Source organism: Ceratotherium simum, chromosome 4, assembly GCF_057802395.1.
Source record: "Ceratotherium simum simum isolate JZ-2026a chromosome 4, ASM5780239v1, whole genome shotgun sequence".
NCBI lineage: Eukaryota > Metazoa > Chordata > Mammalia > Perissodactyla > Rhinocerotidae > Ceratotherium > Ceratotherium simum.
This window is the reverse complement of record NC_141903.1, coordinates 63173133-63191342: the sequence shown is the minus strand read 5'-3', so window position 1 is coordinate 63191342 and position 18210 is coordinate 63173133. Positions and strand designations below refer to the sequence as shown.

At 39.6% G+C, this 18210-nt stretch overlaps 1 protein-coding gene across 2 annotated transcripts in view; it reads right to left on the bottom strand.

Moving 5' to 3' along the window:
* Positions 1 to 1318: 1318 nt before the first annotated feature.
* FBXL17 (F-box and leucine rich repeat protein 17) overlaps positions 1319 to 18210 on the bottom strand; it is a 479183-nt gene continuing 462291 nt past the window's right edge. The window contains exon 9 of one of the 2 annotated variants that reach the window (XM_004420327.3): positions 1319 to 4157. In XM_004420327.3, the coding sequence (XP_004420384.1) occupies positions 4017 to 4157 (141 nt within the window). In that variant the 3' untranslated portion in view covers positions 1319 to 4016. Of the gene's footprint in view, positions 4158 to 13283; positions 13588 to 18210 lie in introns of those variants that run through there. The other variant, XM_087429949.1, reaches the window with a different exon arrangement.

Sequence of the window (18210 nt, the reverse complement as noted above, 5' to 3'; positions counted from 1 at the left end):
CCACACTTTTTGAGACCCACTCCTCTAGACCAGGGGTCAGTAAACTTTTCCTGTAAAGAACCAGATAGCAAATATTTTTGACTTTATGGAGCACATGGCGTTTGTCACAACCATTCACCTCTGCTGTTGTGGCACGAAAGCAGCCATAGAGAACACACCAACAAATGCGTGTCGTTGTGTTTCAATAGAACTTGATTTACAAAAACATGCATCTGGCCATGTTTGGCCTGGGGCCATAGTTTGCTGACCCCTGTTCTATTCTGGGGTTCTCACTCTATTTCTGGCCACGAGAGGTTTCTTTTGCTTACTTGCAGGTATATCCAGTCATTTAAAAGGATTTAAAAATATTTTAATAAAAATTTTTAGATGTTACATAGAAAATCTTTCAGGATCTTCACTCTACCATATTGCCAGAAATAGATGTCCTGCATTTAAATTTCCACTTGTTGAAAGAATTTAGGGCAAGACTTTTCTAGTGAATCTGATCTTTTATACATGTCCAATCTCTTTAGTAGGCCATGAAAAGTTTACGATTAGCCCTTGTTTTTCCCCTAGATCCTTTTTCTACCCTCTGCCCCTACAGAACATACCCTCCTACTTTACTTAGTTACCTCAAACGTCCTGAACTTGTCTTGCTGTCTCATTCTCTCAAGCCTTTGCACATATTTTCCATTTTCCAGGTTGCCCTCCCTTCCTTCCCCACAGTAAATTGGTGAATTTCTGCGACTCCTTTCACCGTCATTAAAAGCTCCTCCTCTGTGAAGCTCTTCCTTCCCAAATCCGCTACTCTGTCCCAGGTGTGCTCCCTCTAACTATGCCCTTATTACATCTTTTGTGCTTCACTGCTATTGCTAGTTTTCAAGAATGTCTACTTGCTAGACTATGAACAATTTGAGGATGGGAATGAGTTTTATTTATTTTTAAATGCCCAGTGCCTGGCACATATTTTTTACTCAATAAATTTATTTTTTTACTTTGGAAAAATTGAATAAATAGCTAAGTAAATGAATGAGTGTTTAGGGAATGGGATTTTAAACAAACCACTTGTTTACACCCTTGAGGTTTTAATCTTATCTCAGCAATCACTGGCCTAACTAGAACCTCCTAAATCCAGTCTTGTTTATTATTCTGGATTAGTCAAAACTACCTAAAGTCTGTAGTGAAACACACAAGGACACAGACCACTGCATGCATCACACTCAACCATCAGGGAGGCCATTTATTGTCTCTAAAATAAAACAAGACGCAGTGTTTTGTTTCTCTTTTATTGCAACCCATTGCAAGGTCAAAAGATTCACGGAAATATAGAAACTACAAACCGGGTGAATTTCCTTTATTCACTCAAAAAGACATTAAAGACAAAGGACCAGAATCTTCCACTACAGCAATATATTTCATAATCTTTATTCTGAAAATACTGTTGACATTTCGGAGAGGATAAAAAGCCCTGCATTAAATGTGTTCACATATATTTATGACATTCTAAGCAAAAAAAGAAACTCTATATTGCCCAGAAAAATCATTTTAAGCCTCACTTCAAAGCATCTAATGAGAACACATTTACAACCATCACAGGATCACTGAAGGTGATGCTTTTGCTGGTTGTTTTTTGAGATTAATGCTTTGAGGCTGGATATGATATTTCCACAGATTTCTACAAATGTACCAAAGCATATTTCCAGGTTATGTTGCATGAGGCTTTCTGAATTAGTCAACATCTTAAAGGATAAGTGCACATCCCCCCCTCCCACCCCCCAAGCTGAAGCATGTTATAGTGCTGTACTTTAGATTCAAACAATGCAACATTAAAAAAAAAAATCAATTATACACTTCTGAAACCATCTGACAACCAAACTGTAACACTCCAAAGATTATTACAACTTTCAACTGAAATGGCACCATCTATCTCATGGATGGCTCTCCCTTCTTTTGTCTTTTTTAACTATTTAAAATATAGTGTGACATATATAAAAATTAAACTTTTGCTTATTCACCCAAGCTACTGTTACTATATATACTGTCTTATAAATTAGTTTTGGATTAAAAACCAGCTAAAATACTATGAATTAAGATATTTTTCAGTGGCAGGGAAATGAATATGAAAATGATACAGCTTGATGTATAAGAAAAACTACAATTTATTAACAGTAAATAGCTTTTTTTCTTACACAAATTTTATTCCCTTCTAATTAAATTAGTAACCCATTTAGTGATGGAAAAAATACCCTCGGTGCTTAGTGACTAGATTTTCCTAACTGATTGGGATTAAAAGCAAAAAAATGCCACACCAGAAACATGTTGACATAATCAAAGGAAACAGTTGTTTACAAAAAAAGGAGTTATTATAAATAAGTGAATGGCATTTGAATTGTAAAGCTATTTTTGGTTTCTTACAGCTAGTAATTTTAGCAATATTAGGACTTATAGAAAGTGAAACTCAAACCTTAGTATATCTGTTAAAGACCAAAAAAACAGTTATGTCCACATTGGGGAAGAATAAATATCAAACTCACAAGTCAAGGTTTATATCTAGCTCTACTACGAAAGATAATCACTCTTTAGCTTAAAAAGGCTCCCTGCTATCTTGATTATAAATCTAGACACAGGAAAGGTTATTGGAGCCTGAGTCCCTACTATGAATTCATTGCAAAGATGTGTGAAATCAAAACATATATTCATTTACTGATAGATATTGTCTTAACTGAAAGCTAGTAATCTTTAATTAAACAAAGAAACGCTTATTTCTCACAATTTGTAAACAGAATCTTAATAAAAATATTTTCTAATTTTTCTTCTTAACTTATACATTAACCAGCAATAGATCTTTGCAGTAGCATAAGAACTATTTAAAAAGATGAAAACACACATATATCCAAAATACCTGTTCTAAAGCCCAAAGCAAAGCAAAAAAGGAAAAAAAAAACAATAGAAAGATTGTCTACTTACATCTCACTCATTAATCTTCTATTAATGTGACTACCCCCAAATCTCAGAAATATACTTTCATAATTACCAAAATTAACAAAAATAATTAGGTGATCTGTAGGATTTTTTTTTAATAACTGCACACTATTAATTACAATTGGTTGCTTTAATGTGGATAATGCTAAGATTAGCTCCAAATATCATTAAAATATATCTGGACCAGTTATTATCCATGAAATAAAAACTAATACAATGTTAACGTAAAACTCAATGAAAATATTTAGTACCCAAAAGAATGCATTTGTAGAACAAGGAATAGTTAACTTTTGTGAGCTGGCCAAGGGAGTTCTGATTGTTGCCTCCATAGAGAAACTTCACAAAAGGCTTTCTTCTTTCTAGTCCCTACGTTACCCACCAGATAGCAAGTTGGCCACTGTGGATACAGTGAGTTAGGTAGAGCCACAGTGGATGACATGCTCCCTCAGTGGCCTGGAGGAAGGCCACCTATCAGAAAATGATCTGGAAAGAGACTGCCCTTGTATGTGTGTGCACACACACGCACGTGTGCGTGTATATGAGAGTGTGTGAGAATCTATAAGTGTGTATGTGCTTGAATTTTGAAAAGTATTGGTTTCCAGGTTTCTAATTAGTGCAACATCACTTCTGTTCTGCTCGTCGTCAGTAGAAGTGCACAATTCCATCCCATCAGAGAAGAAGGCAGTTGCCTTCAATTTTGGGCGTCTCCAAGTGGCGGTAATTAGGAGTTCAAAATAATAGTTAATCCAATTTTTTTGACTGTATAGTAAAAAAAAAAAAAATTTCTCTTAGAGAAATAAGCCTTTGAATTTAAAAACTAAAAGGTTTGTGGCTTTCAAAATCTTTAATTTTTAAGAAAAAACCCAGCTCACCTGGGAACAAATAGCAATTGCGCTTATGTTATGCAGTATGCAAACGAGACACAAATATACACACTTAGGTACACACGTAGACATATGACAGTTAAAACCTTTCCAAGAGATCACCCACCCTAAATCTACAATTCCTCTCTGCTCTGCTGAATGATCCGAGGGGACTTAAGCGGGGCAGGAGTGTTAGGAAGAGGCGGCAGACATGTTGGGGGTCCAGCCCATCTGATAGGCTCTCTCCAAGGTCCTCTTGCAGTCCTGCAGGACGGTGCTGAAGGTGATGTGGGGGTACTGCTGCACCAGCTGTTCCACCGTCACCTCATTGACCTGCAACCAAAGAAGAGCCACCGTCATGCACAGGGACCACCGAAACCACCAGCTGCCCATGCTCACTGGTGTGCTCATCATGGCACTAGGAACCTTCGCCTCATTCCTTCTCAGCAGTGTGAGAAAGTGTTTTGTGAGAAGATACGTGTGCCTTTTTGTCTGACCTCCCTGATTTCCTAAGTACTACATTTGCCCTTAGAGATTTTTAAAAAGACATATGACATCAACAAATCTAATGTGTTTTCTCAAAGCATAAATGACTGTGACTTGTCAAGATCTTAACAATGTCCACTGAAAATCTACTGCTTGGGAGGTAAGGCGGCAGTAAGATAGCATTCTAATGTGCATTTGACTTCATCATCAACCTGATAGATTTTTTAGGACAAAATTGTAGACTGGTGGAGAGGATGCACATGATTCTAGGAGAATGTTGGGGAAAATGTTTATTCTTCTTCTCTTTAAATGTTAACGTATTGCAAACTTCAAGTCCCTTTGCGAAAAGGGCTGAAATGTGAGGAATCAATAATTAAAACATACATGGCTGGCAGGTCAGGGGTGGCCCCAATAGACCTTAACCATCAAAGATACCACTTTGATTCTTGATTAGACAAGGCAATCAGACAGGCCTAATTAAAACTAACACCTTTACAATTGCTGTGCTGTGAAGGGATTAATCTGTCAATTATTTTTAAGCTGATTGCAGTTCATATCACAGAAGTAGACAGCTTCCTTCATCCTTTAGATAAATAAATGATTAACCTAAGAACCACAACTTTTAGGTAGCTTTATTTAAGATCTTTATTGAACACTTGCACATTTTCAAATACATCGATATTTCATTTATACTGAGTAAGCTGGTCTGAATGAAGGTGCTTGTGATACACATTTTTGTGCTCCCGCTCCACATCGGTCCACGATTGAAAAAGATCAGGACCACCAGGAAGAACCTAAAACAACATCAAATCCTCACTATTTGCTGGGAAAGCCTGCTTAGAAATATGACAACCATGATATTCAGTCCTTTGCACTTTTCTGAAATAACATGGTGTTTCTGAGTGATTTGGCAAACTATGTTATATATAATCATTTTTTAAAAATTGAGAGTAGATATTTCAACATTGCATTGATGATTCTTAATCTTTGTCAGAATCTCTCTTCTCGAGACTTGCTTGTATTTAAATCAACTTTCATTCCAAATTTAACCAAGCATGCAGTTAATTCTCTTTGTGATATGGATATGATGTTTAAAACTTCGTTTCCAAAAACAAGAAGAAAATAATTTTGAGTAAAAAAGAAAAACTGACATACAAATTAGAGTTGAGAATATTAATTGATGGTCTTAAGAGGATTTTTAAACAATACAACTTTTTATTTTTTAATTTAAATTTATGGTCTAGGTCTTGCTTGAATTGAGGCAGCTTTTAACAGTACCCTCAGAAGGTCTGCATCATCTAGCCCTGCCTGTGTCTCTAGTGTATTTCTGAAACTATCTAGTCACCTGACCTAATTTCAGACTATCAAGCTGTCCAAGTTCCTTTTGGCCTCAGGGTCTTTGCACATACTGCTCTTTTTTTTCTTTTTTTTTTTTTTGTGAGGAAGATCAGCCCTGTGCTAAGATCTGCCAATCCTCTTTTTTTTTTTGCTGAGGAAGACTGGCCCTGGGCTAACATCCGTGCCCATCTTCCTCCACTTTATATGAGATGCCACCACAGCATGGCTTGCCAAGCGGTGCGTTGGTGCACGCCCAGGATCCGAACCAGCGAAGCCCGGGCCGCAGCAGCAGAGCACGTGCACTTAACCGCTTGCGCCACTTGGCCGGCCCCCGACACATACTGTTCTTTTTACCTGGAATGCTTTTTAATCCACTTCCCCCTTAAACTCTCCTCTTCATGCCTATTTCCTACTCATTCTTGAGTCCTTAGCTTCATTGTCATTTCCCCAGGGAACTTTGGTCACTGCCCTATCACTGTTCCCCTTCCCAAATCAGGTTATTCACTCTTCCAACATTGCCTACTTTTCCTTCCTAATACTTACATTATAAAGTTAGTTTATAATTGATTTGTTTAATGTCTATTTCTCCTGCTCCAATTAAGATCCACAAAAGCCATGATCATTTTTGTATTCATGAGCCAGGCTTAGTTGGTGAATGAATGATAAAACGATAACAAACTATAAATAAAAAATAGAAACCCGAGAGCAAGGCAAAGCCAGACACGAATCACAAAGACCAACAATCTCCTAAGGAACTCATATTCAGCTCAGGAATTCTCTCCTTCAGGAAGCCTTCCCTAAGCAAGTCTATCTCCCCATGAGGTTGGGTTAGGTACCCCTTCTCTATGCACCTGAGGTGGGCACCCTGTAAGGCTTGTCTTTTATTTAAGCACTCTCACATTGCATTGCAATCATCTCTTTACTTGCCTATCTCTTCTACCTGAACAAAAGCCCCTGGGGACCAGAGATTGCCTTTTATCTTTAATACTAACGAGCTGCCCATGCAGTAGAGAAGAAATATGGCAACTGTGGTTCATACCATGGACTTTAGAGTCAACCAGAAACAGGTTTGAATCCTGGTTTCACTTTACTTCTTTAAGATTTGGTTTCCTCAACTGTAAAAACACAATAAAAGTACTTACGTCATAGGATTGTTAAAGGATTAAATGTAATAATATGTCTAACACTGTGACTGACATAAAAAAGGTCCCCAAATGGTAGCTCTTGTTACTACAAAAGGCACTCAATATTTATTGTTGCTGAGTGCATGAGTTAATTAACAATATGTTAGGGCAACCACTTCTCTATAGTGATGCTCAAAATTGTTCCACTTCTGAGATACTTCAGAAATAAACTTTGGTAACATTAGTTGTAATGTTCAATAATCAAAAGGCAAGAAGTAACCTTTAAAACACACTTCAGGGCCGGCCCCGTGGCTTAGCAGTTAAGTGCGTGCACTCCGATGCTGGCAGCTCAGGTTTGGATCCCGGGCGCGCACCGACGCACTGCTTCTCTGGCCATGCTGAGGCCGCGTCCCACATACAGCAACTAGAAGGATGTGCAGCTATGACATACAACTATCTACTGGGGCTTTGGGGGGGAAAATAAATAAATAAATAAAATTATAAAACACACTTCATATACAAGAAGAATCTATTTTATTTATTTATTTATTTATTTATTTATTTATTTATTTATTTATTTATTTTCTTATTTATTTATTTATTTAGTGAGGAAGATCAGCCCTGAGCCAACATCCATGCTAATCCTCCTCTTTTTGCTGAGGAAGACCGGCTCTGAGCCAACATCTATTGCCAATCCTCCTCCTTCCCCCCACCCCCAAGGCCCCAGTAGATAGTTGTATGTCATAGTTGCACATCCTTCTAGTTGCTGTTTGTGGGACACGGCCTCACTATGGCCGGAGAAGCAGTGCATCGGTGGGCGCCTGGGATTCGAACCTGGGCTGCCAGTAGCGGAGCGTGCACACTTAACCGCTAAGCCATGGGGCCAGCCCCAAAAAGAATCTATTCTATCTTAATGCTCTCTGGAATAGATTTCAGAACTTTCCTTAATAACACAGTCTAGGTTTTAAATGTCCATTCTCAGGAAATCCTCCCTTTTCTTTACCTGATATCCTTCATGCTGCAGTTAGGTTACCTTCCTTCCTCCTGCCATAAACAAACCCAGAAGCTTGCAGGTCTCACTAACGGAGAGCTGAAGTCATGTGGTCAGAGAGGACTCTCAGAAAATCTGCATTGCATTGTAAAGGAAGTAAATTGTGGTCCAAGCCACTTAGCATTCAAGGAACAACTAACTGAAAATAGATGAAAAAAGGATGGAGAAGAGAAAACATTTAAACCCACCATAGAGATGGGGACTGTCTTCTATGATACATCTTTTCTAATCTATACATGGGCCTGTACAAAATTTTATACCTAAGGTTGACAGGCAATTTGTTTTGGAGGTCTAATTTTTAAAAATAGAAAATATCTCTATATGACAACTGTTTTGCAGAAAGAGAGATACAATTCACCTTAAGCAAACTTGATACAGGAAGCTATGGATTTATGAAGTATATAAATTAGAGGATAACTGTTCGCTTTAGTAAAGACTTTCATGGTAGGGTTAATTTGTTTTGTCAGTTCTCCTAATATGTTTTATATATCCTTTGATTTACCAAAATTCAATTTACCTATTTCTGTTGCATAAAGGAAGGTATACCTCTAGTTGAGAACATAGAGTGTGTTAGGTCTCTGGCTTTCACAGGTTATGGGCAAGAATAGACAGTAATTTGGCTTTGTATAGCTGTATGAAAAATGGTACCGGTAATCCTCTGTGAATGTAATGTGTCTTCGAAGCAATCTTTTTGCTAACTGTGCTCTGTAAATTCTAGAAAACAAAGCAGTAGGGAAAATGCAAATATTCTATTTTAGAGCTTTGTTGGGTAGAAGTTATTGGGGGGAAATACATGTGCTCTCACTAGGAAAGGTTCTATCTTTTACTTATAGTGTCTCCTGGCGACACAGTGTGACAAACTTTACACTAAATTATTTTCATTAAGAACAAGTCATGCTCCCCTCTTTGTATAGACTCCATAAACACTTTGGTGCCTTAGAGAGAGAGTTCAGTGTAAGACACCAGGAGGATCCAAATCATTTCAAGCCATTATGCCTACATACACATTTCTGCAAACATTCTGCCATGCACAACTCCACTCGCTAGAATGAAAAGAACCATTCTCTGCTCCAACTCATAAAATGTATGTAATATAAAAAAAGAACATAAAGATGATTTTTTTTTTAAATTTCCGCATGATCCCTGGTTTACTGTATTCAATTTCTTTTCCTCTTGCTGAAAAGTATCAATGCCAACTCCTATATTACACACGAGATTTGAAAAATGTAATGTATCTTCCTAAAGAAATACGTAGTGGTGTCATTTGAAGAAATTACTGTGATTAAAGGGAAAAAAGCACGTACTACAGGTTTGTTTTTTTTTTTTAAATAAAAGAAAGATTGGATTTTATAGTTCTCTGCAAAGACTGCATAACCATAATTTACATTTTCAACATTACTATAACTCTTTTTAAGGTATTAGCAATTTGTCTGGTATTTTAACCTATTTTGAGTTAACATCTATTAGCGCTTTTTGAAAACTCAAGGAAAATTGCTACGCTAATTAAAGTAAATCACACCATAGTTTCATTCTGTTGCTGCTGCTACTACAGAAGGGTGAGGAGAGAACCTTCCAAGTTTGAGACTCAGTTTATCTAGACCATCACACTGTTTCTTCACCTTATTATCAATACTTTCCCCAGAAAGTTCCAGATAAGTGTAAGCCAGGGCCTGAATTATCTCCCCAATGATACTTATTGTTCAAAAAATATAATTTCTGATAAAATTTGCTGAAGAAACCATTTATATTATTAAGTGATTCTTATTTCCTCTTTGACTTAAGTTATACAATAGGACATGTTTCTTATGGGGGGAAATATTTGACACCTGAGTATATTAAAATCACACTTAATATAATAAGCCACTTAAAATCAATTTGTTTTTTAATGGAGAAAGTTTCCCTGCAAAAAGTGAGCACTATTTAAAATACCAACAACAATAAAATGTATTGTATTATTCCTAGACTTTAAGTTCCTTGACAGAAAGGAGTATTTTAGTCATCTCTTTGTTTTCAGTTCTACACACACTGTCTGGCATATTTTCGGCCCCTTAGAATATAAGCTCATGAGACAGGAGTTTTTGTTGTTTCTGTTCACTGCCAAATCCCTAGCAGAATGCCTAGAGAATGCCTACTACATAGTAAGTATTCAATAAATATTTGTTGGCTAAATTAGTATAGTAGTTTTTTAATGAATATGTATTGAGTAAATAAAAAAGCACCAAGTAGTACTGCAGCAGAAATTGTGGAGATATGCTCACCTTGTTCCTAGCCTGTCCAAGCTACGGTGGTAGCAGTCTCTAAAGTCTTGATATTATGGAAGCTCCAAACTCCTTTAATCCTTTGAAGTTCACACCCAAGGTGATTCTTTGTGCTATTCCCCTTTCCATCTGACATCACTGGGTGCCTCTTTCCAGATACACCTTCCCAGGGATTTCCAATAATTTTGCACAAGAGACCAAAGTAGCTCATGACAGTGGATCAGCAACTTTTGCTGGGTCATGCGGCTGTCAGGCAGTACTCAGGAAATGACTAGGCTACACTTTAGATTAATTGATGACAACCTTCCTTACTGCAGATCAACGACACACTACATCGGGTGGATAACACTGAGGAACATGCTAATGGTCACTGGACATGAGCCGGTTTCCTAAACTTTGCAAAAACCCACATGGTTCAAAAGATTTAACACTTTACCTACCAGCGCCAGCACCTTGCTCAGGGTGGCAGATCCAGGAGGGCCTCATAGAAGATTGTGAAACTGTGTGACATTTAAGGTTCCTTCTGATGTCACAGCCATTTGATGGCAGAGGGGAACTGTGGATAGATCTCCTGACTCAAAATAATGCTCTTTCTACCCTCTAATTTCTTGGACTTCAGGAATTCTACATGCCTTCACTGCTACTTGGGGGCAAACGGAAATCTGAGGGGCTCTTTTTTTTTGGTTGGTTTTGTTGTCACAGTGGTGTTTGGCATTTGCTGCACCAAGGAGGATGTAGATAATACTGCAATGGATGGTACAGTCCCAGACAAGGAAAAATTCTTCAGCCAAAACTGCACTGTGCTCCCCACTGAGAAACACTGTACTCATCTGGATTAGGCTCTCATATGGTAGGGGATAAATCAAACACATTTCTTCTCTTCAGCATGGTTTATTTTGGCAAAATACTTAAAAATTATTTGTTAATTTTTCATCCTAATGACCAATAAGGCAAAATAAAAGATGTCCCCATTCCAGTAATGATGGAGGAAGAGGGAAAGGGAAAAATATTCAGTGAGCATCTATTATTTTCCAGGTATCTAACCATGAATACTAACTGTTACAGATGAACTGTGGCTCAAACAGAATTAGTATTTCACACAGAGTCACACAGCTAGTCGACTCTATGGCACTAACAACAACAACACACACACAGCTAATAAATGGCAGAGGGATTTGAATCCAGACCCAAGACAAAGTGCTCCTTGCACTGTGCCACACTGCCCTGGCACGTAGGTAACAGCGTGGGGCAGAAAGTGCCAGACTGAGGCCAAACTGATCACCTGCCCAGTAAAATGTTCACTGACATTCATTTTCCATCTAACAATAAAAAAACTTGATTGCAGTTTACATATAAATACATTTCAAAGTCCTTTACAATCTCTTCAAAATGGTAGCTCTGGGAATGTAAATTACAAGGGATCTCACGTGGCCTGCGGAAAGTCCTGTTGTGGAGCTGTGGTCACGTGAGACTTAGAAGCATGATGGAAACATGATGAAGCTGCAGGACTAACAAGGGGACTTTTGGCAAGGTCAGCCGCCCCATGCCACAAACTGGCATTGCTTTCTCTCCTCTCTCCCACCCATCAAAACATTTTTCCGTGGCCCAGAGGTAGAATGGCCAGCATGACAGATGTGGTCTCTGCCCTCTTGGAGCAGGGAAGATGAACAATTACACCAGCAACAGCAAAGCCTGAGAAGTGCTTTCTAGGCGAAGCATCAGTAGGCACCTGACCTTCTCCAGGAGGGTTAGAGAGGGCTTTCCAAAAGAAGTGATGTTTAAGTGGACTTTTGAAGGACAAGGAGGTGTCAGTTTGTGTACCACATGCACTAAATACATGCATTATTCAGGGAAGAAAGGAAACCTGCTCATGAGCTGGAATAAAACAACTAATCTGTCCTTTACTTTGTAAGCTATGCAATGTTTCTCCGGCCTGTCCAACAAACTCAAGTGTATAACTGAAGTGAGTTCTTGTTTCAAATAGCACTGCTCTGAGGTGGGGGGAGGTGTGAAGAAAATGGATCCCCCTATCTGCAGGGGGGAAAAGTAAGGAGCCCACAGCATGTCTGAATATGCTGCAAATAGCACACTCAGCTCTTGCCTCCTAATTCAGGGCTCTTGTCCTCATGCTGGTCTGTCACTCTTCACAGACTCCCTGGGCAACGTCACTCACTGCTAACAGCCCCAGAGGCAGACTCTTGGCGGCCCAGAGGCAGAGCGTTGTCTCTCGGGCAGTATGCCTCTGGAGTCTGCTTCTCTCTGAGTTTCTGGGCTCTCTGGGAAGCTGTCCTGGCTATCTGTGGAACCTGCACTCACCAGGTGCCGGCAAAAGTCATCATGGACAATGCATATTCAAATAAGACCCCACTGGTCTTTCAGCAAGCACTCACTGGCCCCAAGATGGGCACATATTAGAGTGGATAAAATAAGGGTAATGTGAAATTTAGCAATACCTCAAAAATTTGCATGTAAATGAGATGAGTCATCTAACTGCAGTTTAAAATATTTTAAATAGGACGCTAAGAAAAGAATAAAAGAGCAGACGATACATTGATTTTTCCAGGACCCAGCACAGCCGACAACACGCACCAGCTCTCTGCGGGCCTGCGTAGATTTTTATGAGTCTATTTCCCGCCGTGTGCAGCAGGACTTCTCACGTCCCTGTTTGGGTTACATGCCACATCCTGCTGATGTTTCCCTATGGTTAGAGCAGGGAGGTCCGGGACACTAAGAATTTGGTGCCACTTTTACAATCTCTCACCTCAGCTTTCTCTTCAGCAGCAAGGCTAAGCTTCCCGGCAGTCTGGAGGAGGATAAAGCAGTAGTTCAACAGGCATAAACAGGCTGCAGGCAGACCCCACAGTGAAGGCAAAGGGTCTTTCCCAGCCTGTTGCAGGCTGTGAAAATGATTCCAGGTGTAAGCTAGGGCGCCCCGCTCCTTTACTCTACAGGCAACTTCACATTCCCTTCCTTCCCTCTTCCTTTCTCAGTCAAACCAAGGCCTTTCTTCTCAAACCCCACAGTGACTCATTTATAATAAAGGTTTGATACTTTACTGATGTGAGATGAATTAAACTGTCTGCAACCAAGAATACAAACAAGAATATAGCTGTTCTCAGCCCAACTGCTCATCAGAATCACCTGGGGATCTTTTAAAGCTCCTTATGCCCAGGCCATATATCAGACTGACTGTATCCCACCCAGTCCTGGAGGAGCGGGACCCAGGCACCAGTATTTTTTAAAGCTCCCAGGAGATTTCAATGTGCAGCTCAGGTTGAGATCGACTGGTCTAAAGCTTCCAACTGAAGAGCTCCTAGAGGGCACAGGTGATTTCTGCACTTGGGAATCTGAAGGAAAGTCCTGAACTAAGATTATTTAAAGGTAACAAGCGCCCACCTACCTCCCGTGCTGCCATCCACATTAAACTCTGAGTCAGGGGTTCTGGAGAAAAGAATCTTGCTCCTACAGCTTACTAGCCCATGTTTTTTTCAAATATTCATCAGTGCCTGAAACAAAAGGTATATTCTTTGAATGTGCTAAAAACAGACTTGTTTTCTCCCCTTCAGCACAGGTTTTAGATCTCTAGTCAGATGTAGCCAAAGGAGGCTGCCACTTGACCTTCCCAACAGCTGACAGGAAAGACTTCCCTAAACCCAGTTCTTACATGGATTTAGTGCTTCCTCAAGGGACCATGGAGTGGGAGGAGAGGGCACGCATGACTAAGTATTTAATATAATTTTAAGAATAAAACTTAATTCTTATTGGAGCCTAAAAGCCACCTGCTAAATATGGGAGTCAGCTGATTACAAGCCACCCATAATGCACTATGCTTCTGCGTGAGCCTCATACTAATAGCCTGAGGCCTTTAAGGATGTATTTTTTTTAGAGAGAGGTAAGAAATATTACTCTTGGGTGGCAAAAAAACTCATCTAAAAATCCCAAAGTATAGAAAGAGACAGATACTGAGAATGCAATGAACCTGACGGAGGCAGGCTCATAAATTCAGTCAACTTTGTCAAATGCAGGCATTCCATTTCAGAATCTGCAATGATTGGAAGTGCTATGCTCTGTCAATATCACAACAGGCCTGGCTTCATGCTGTCTCTTTTTCATGAAACGTGGGTTGCCTGTTAACACTAGCATTGCTTCTATTCACTTGAATTAACACAGTGAGAAAGCAGCAAAGAACCTGGAGGATGGGGATCACAGAAATGCCTGCAGTGTTAAGTGAGAATCGGGGCTCGCCAACCTGAAGCCTCTAATTAGAGCTTAGTGTGACAAGAGTCCAACAACCAGACTGTCAGAGAGAAAAATTAGTGACATTTTCATTCCCTGTTTCACCAAGCGACTCCACCAAGAAGGATGTTTCAAGCCAAGTATAAGCTCTAGTTACCCAGCCTTGCATAGGCTCTTCTGAGGCCACAAACCGCTGGCCAGGGAACTGACCCATCATGCAAATCTATACATTTTTTTCTATAGGTTTGCACGTGCGGTGCAGATGAGAACCAAATCAGACATGTGTGGGACACCAGGATGGAGAAAGCCATTTGGGGAGTCATCTGCAGTGCTCTAAATGATTCAGCGAAAGACTATTTGAGAAAACCTGGGCCCTAATAAGATAATTAATGTAGTCACTAAGCGAGTGGTAAGTGCAATGTATTTATGGAACACATCTGGGTGTTTCTAAATTAAACTAGCAAAGCTGAAAAACACAATCCAGGGAGAAAACTCTCAGAACGAAAAAATATGTTTTCTTTTGTGCTTAATGGCTTTTTTGATTTCAGTTTTTATTTTCTTACATAAAGCCTTGAGCAGTGGTAAACACCAGTGGACACCTGATGAAAAAATACCTTTCAAAAATTGCAGTTTCCATCAGGTAGAATTTATGAATTTGACCTGTTTCCCACAACAAATTTATTATCAGCAAAAATTTATTCTGCACAAAAGTGATCTGTAAATATGTAGATTAAAAACCTGAAAACAAGTGACATTTTTGGTTTTCAGAAGAGAGACTCTACATAAATCAGGGCATTTCAGGGCTAGGCTCTGAAGGATGCTGAGTCCAACTGCATGGCAGATGCCTGAATTCTGTCTGTGACTGTTCTAAGCCCCAGGAGCTTTTGGCCACACAGAATTCCCCAGCTACAAGAAACTAGTATGAAATCCAAGGTGTCATCTTTCTCACTGATTTATTTATTTGCTGTTGTCTAGATATGTTGTATAATCTATCAAATTATTAAGAAGCAGTGGGATCTAATGGTTTTCAAACTTGTTTTTAGCTGTATACTACTTCTGCAAACCAAAATAATAAACAAACCAAATAAATAAGGCAATAAAAGTGGGTTGCTCTGGTTGAAGTTAGGTGCAAGGACCAGGCACCCTGTCCTCTTAGCCACTCTGTCATTCCAGAGGCTCTGAGGAACCTCCTCAGAACCTTGGAGCTACACAGAATGCAGATGAGAACACAATCCAATCCATCCATCCAATCCATCCATCACCCAATACATATTTGTTTAGCAACTATCATGTACCAGCCACTGTGGTAGGGCCTGGCAATAAACATACAAGGAGAAACCCATGGATCTTACATTCTAATGAGGAGAACGAGAGTGATGGGGATGAGAAAAGTAAGAAGTAACCACTACAACAAATAAGAGCGAATATTTACTGCCTATTTCATATAAGGGACTTAACATATATTAACTCACTTATTCCTCTCAATAGCCTGTGAAAGGTACTATTTTTATTTCCATTTTACAGATGAGAGAATAGGAAGCACAGAGAAGCAGTATGGGAGATGGAGACAGAAAAGCCAGGAACATGGTGTCAGGGAAGACAAGAAAAAAGCATTCTCATGAAGGAGGGAGTGGTTGCCATGTGAATGAAGATGCTAAGAGATGGAGCAAGCTGTGGATAGAGACGCAGCCACTGTATTTGGTGACATGGAAGTCACTGGTGACCTTGAAAAGAGCAGAATCAGTGGCACAGTGAGGATGGAAGTAGATTGCAAGGAGTAATGAAAAAGGACAAGTGTTCACAGTCAACCCTTTTCAGGAATTTAACAGTAGAGTGGTAGAAAAACAGGACTATTGAGGATCACAGCTGAAAGCTGATGTGGGATCAAAGCAAGGTTCTTTACGCAGAAGAAATATAATTCTGGGTTCCGTTTTTGAAAATTGATTTGCAGTCTTTACAGCACTGCTCATCTCTCTCCCCTAGGAGGCTGCAGGCTCCGTGGGGCAGGAACTCATTCTTGTTCACTGTTTTTTCTGACCTGTCACCTATCACAGTGACTAGAATATAGTAAGTAGCTCAATAGATATTTCTTGAATAATAGATGAAATATATGATAAAAATGGGAGGCAAAGGGGAAGCTTAGGTTTTCTCTGAAAAACTACTTGCTGAATGAAGTTTTCACTAGGTCCTGGATGGCAGGCCCTGAAGACCTGCTGCTGAATGGCTGGGCCTCCTGCGCAGGCTGAGCTGTTCCTTCCCGATGGGCAGCAGGCCCTCAGTCTCCCGAGCCACTGCAGGCCGTCCTTGTTTCTACTTTGTCAAGTCAGGTGCTTAAGAGTTATGGGATCTAATCTGACCTCTGTTAAGAAATTGCTCTTACCTTTTCTATTTCTAAACTAGAAAAATAATATGATCCTGCAACCTAATTCTTTCATATCATTACTTAACCCAGATCAATGTTCCAAGGAGATTATTTACTGGAAAGCAATGACACTCCTGGGTACCTTCAAGCAAACTCCAACATAACATTCTATTCACCCTACAGCATTTGGGGAACAGTAGGCCTTCTCCTTCCTCCTTTTTTTAAAAAAACAATTTCACTATACGTCAATCCCATAACAAAGTGAGCAAAACATAAGCAGCTATGTGCAGCACACTCCCTTAAAAGGTTCTAGGGAGATGTCGATTTTCCTGAAGAAACAAATCAAACAAGTGCCAGCCTGGACACTGGCTCTCTGACTTGGCAGGTCTTTCCCGTCTCTGTTCAAAAGAAACAACTGAGACCTGTTGGTCTCTAGGTTTCTTTTTCCTCTATAAGTTTGACTGTAATTTAATGGGTCCTAACTATTTTTACAAAATAGATTGTATCGTTTTTTAGAATTGCTGTTTGAATCGCAGGGGCCTAGTGTTTCTTTGTAAGATCTTAGCGTGTGAATTTCTATTCATGGCTAGAATATTATGAACCTGTTGGGCCAGGTAGTTAATATATCAGATACAAGATTCCAGAGCAGGTATGGATACATGGATAAATAATAATGATAATAATAACAGTAGCTGACATTTACTAAGTGCTTACAGCATGCATGACTTTGGGCTAAGTGCTTTGTTGCAATATCTCATTTAATTTCATAACAACCCTACGGGGTAAATATTACCCCCATTTTACAGATGGTGAACCTGAGGCTTTTAGAGATTAAGTTGTCCAAAGTCCCACAGATGGTAAAGTGATGGAAGCAGAATTTGCAAACCTAGCAGTTTGACACTAGTGCTCACCACTTTAACATCTATCACAAAGCTCCATGCAGTGTTTCTTGGTTTAATATTTAAATACAGGAAAGGCCTTGCAGGTACCACTTTGTAGCAGTTCATTTAGGTGAATAGGGTTGGAAGAAGGGGAGGTGGAAACACTTGGCTAAAATGAGGTTGCAAGGTAACCTCTGAATTTCAGCTGATGCGTTTTTCCCTGTTTCAATTACCAGGAATAATCAGGAGAGGGTTGTAAAAATGTGTTTTAAAGTGGTCCTATGCGAAAATCACCTGGAGAAACTGTTTTATCAGCAAAAGGCACAAGATGCTGATACTTGGAGTGAAGGACTTAAGTTCAGGTTTTGGAGCTCCGGCCCCCCTCTCTCACCAGTTTTCATCTCCACTTTCTCTTGGACCACATGGCACGTGGGCTGTTCAGGTAACGGCTATGTCGCCACCACCTAGGACTGCACAATCTGATTACAGTCAGACTGTTCCTGCCTTATTAGGAGAGAATGTTTTCTTTTGTTTTTTCACTTTATTTTCTTTGATAAGGCATAAATTTTCAATCTTAAATTTCGGCTATGGGCAATCTGGAAACAGCTGTGCATACGCTGCAGGGGAGCGGGGAGTCCCTGCAGGTACAC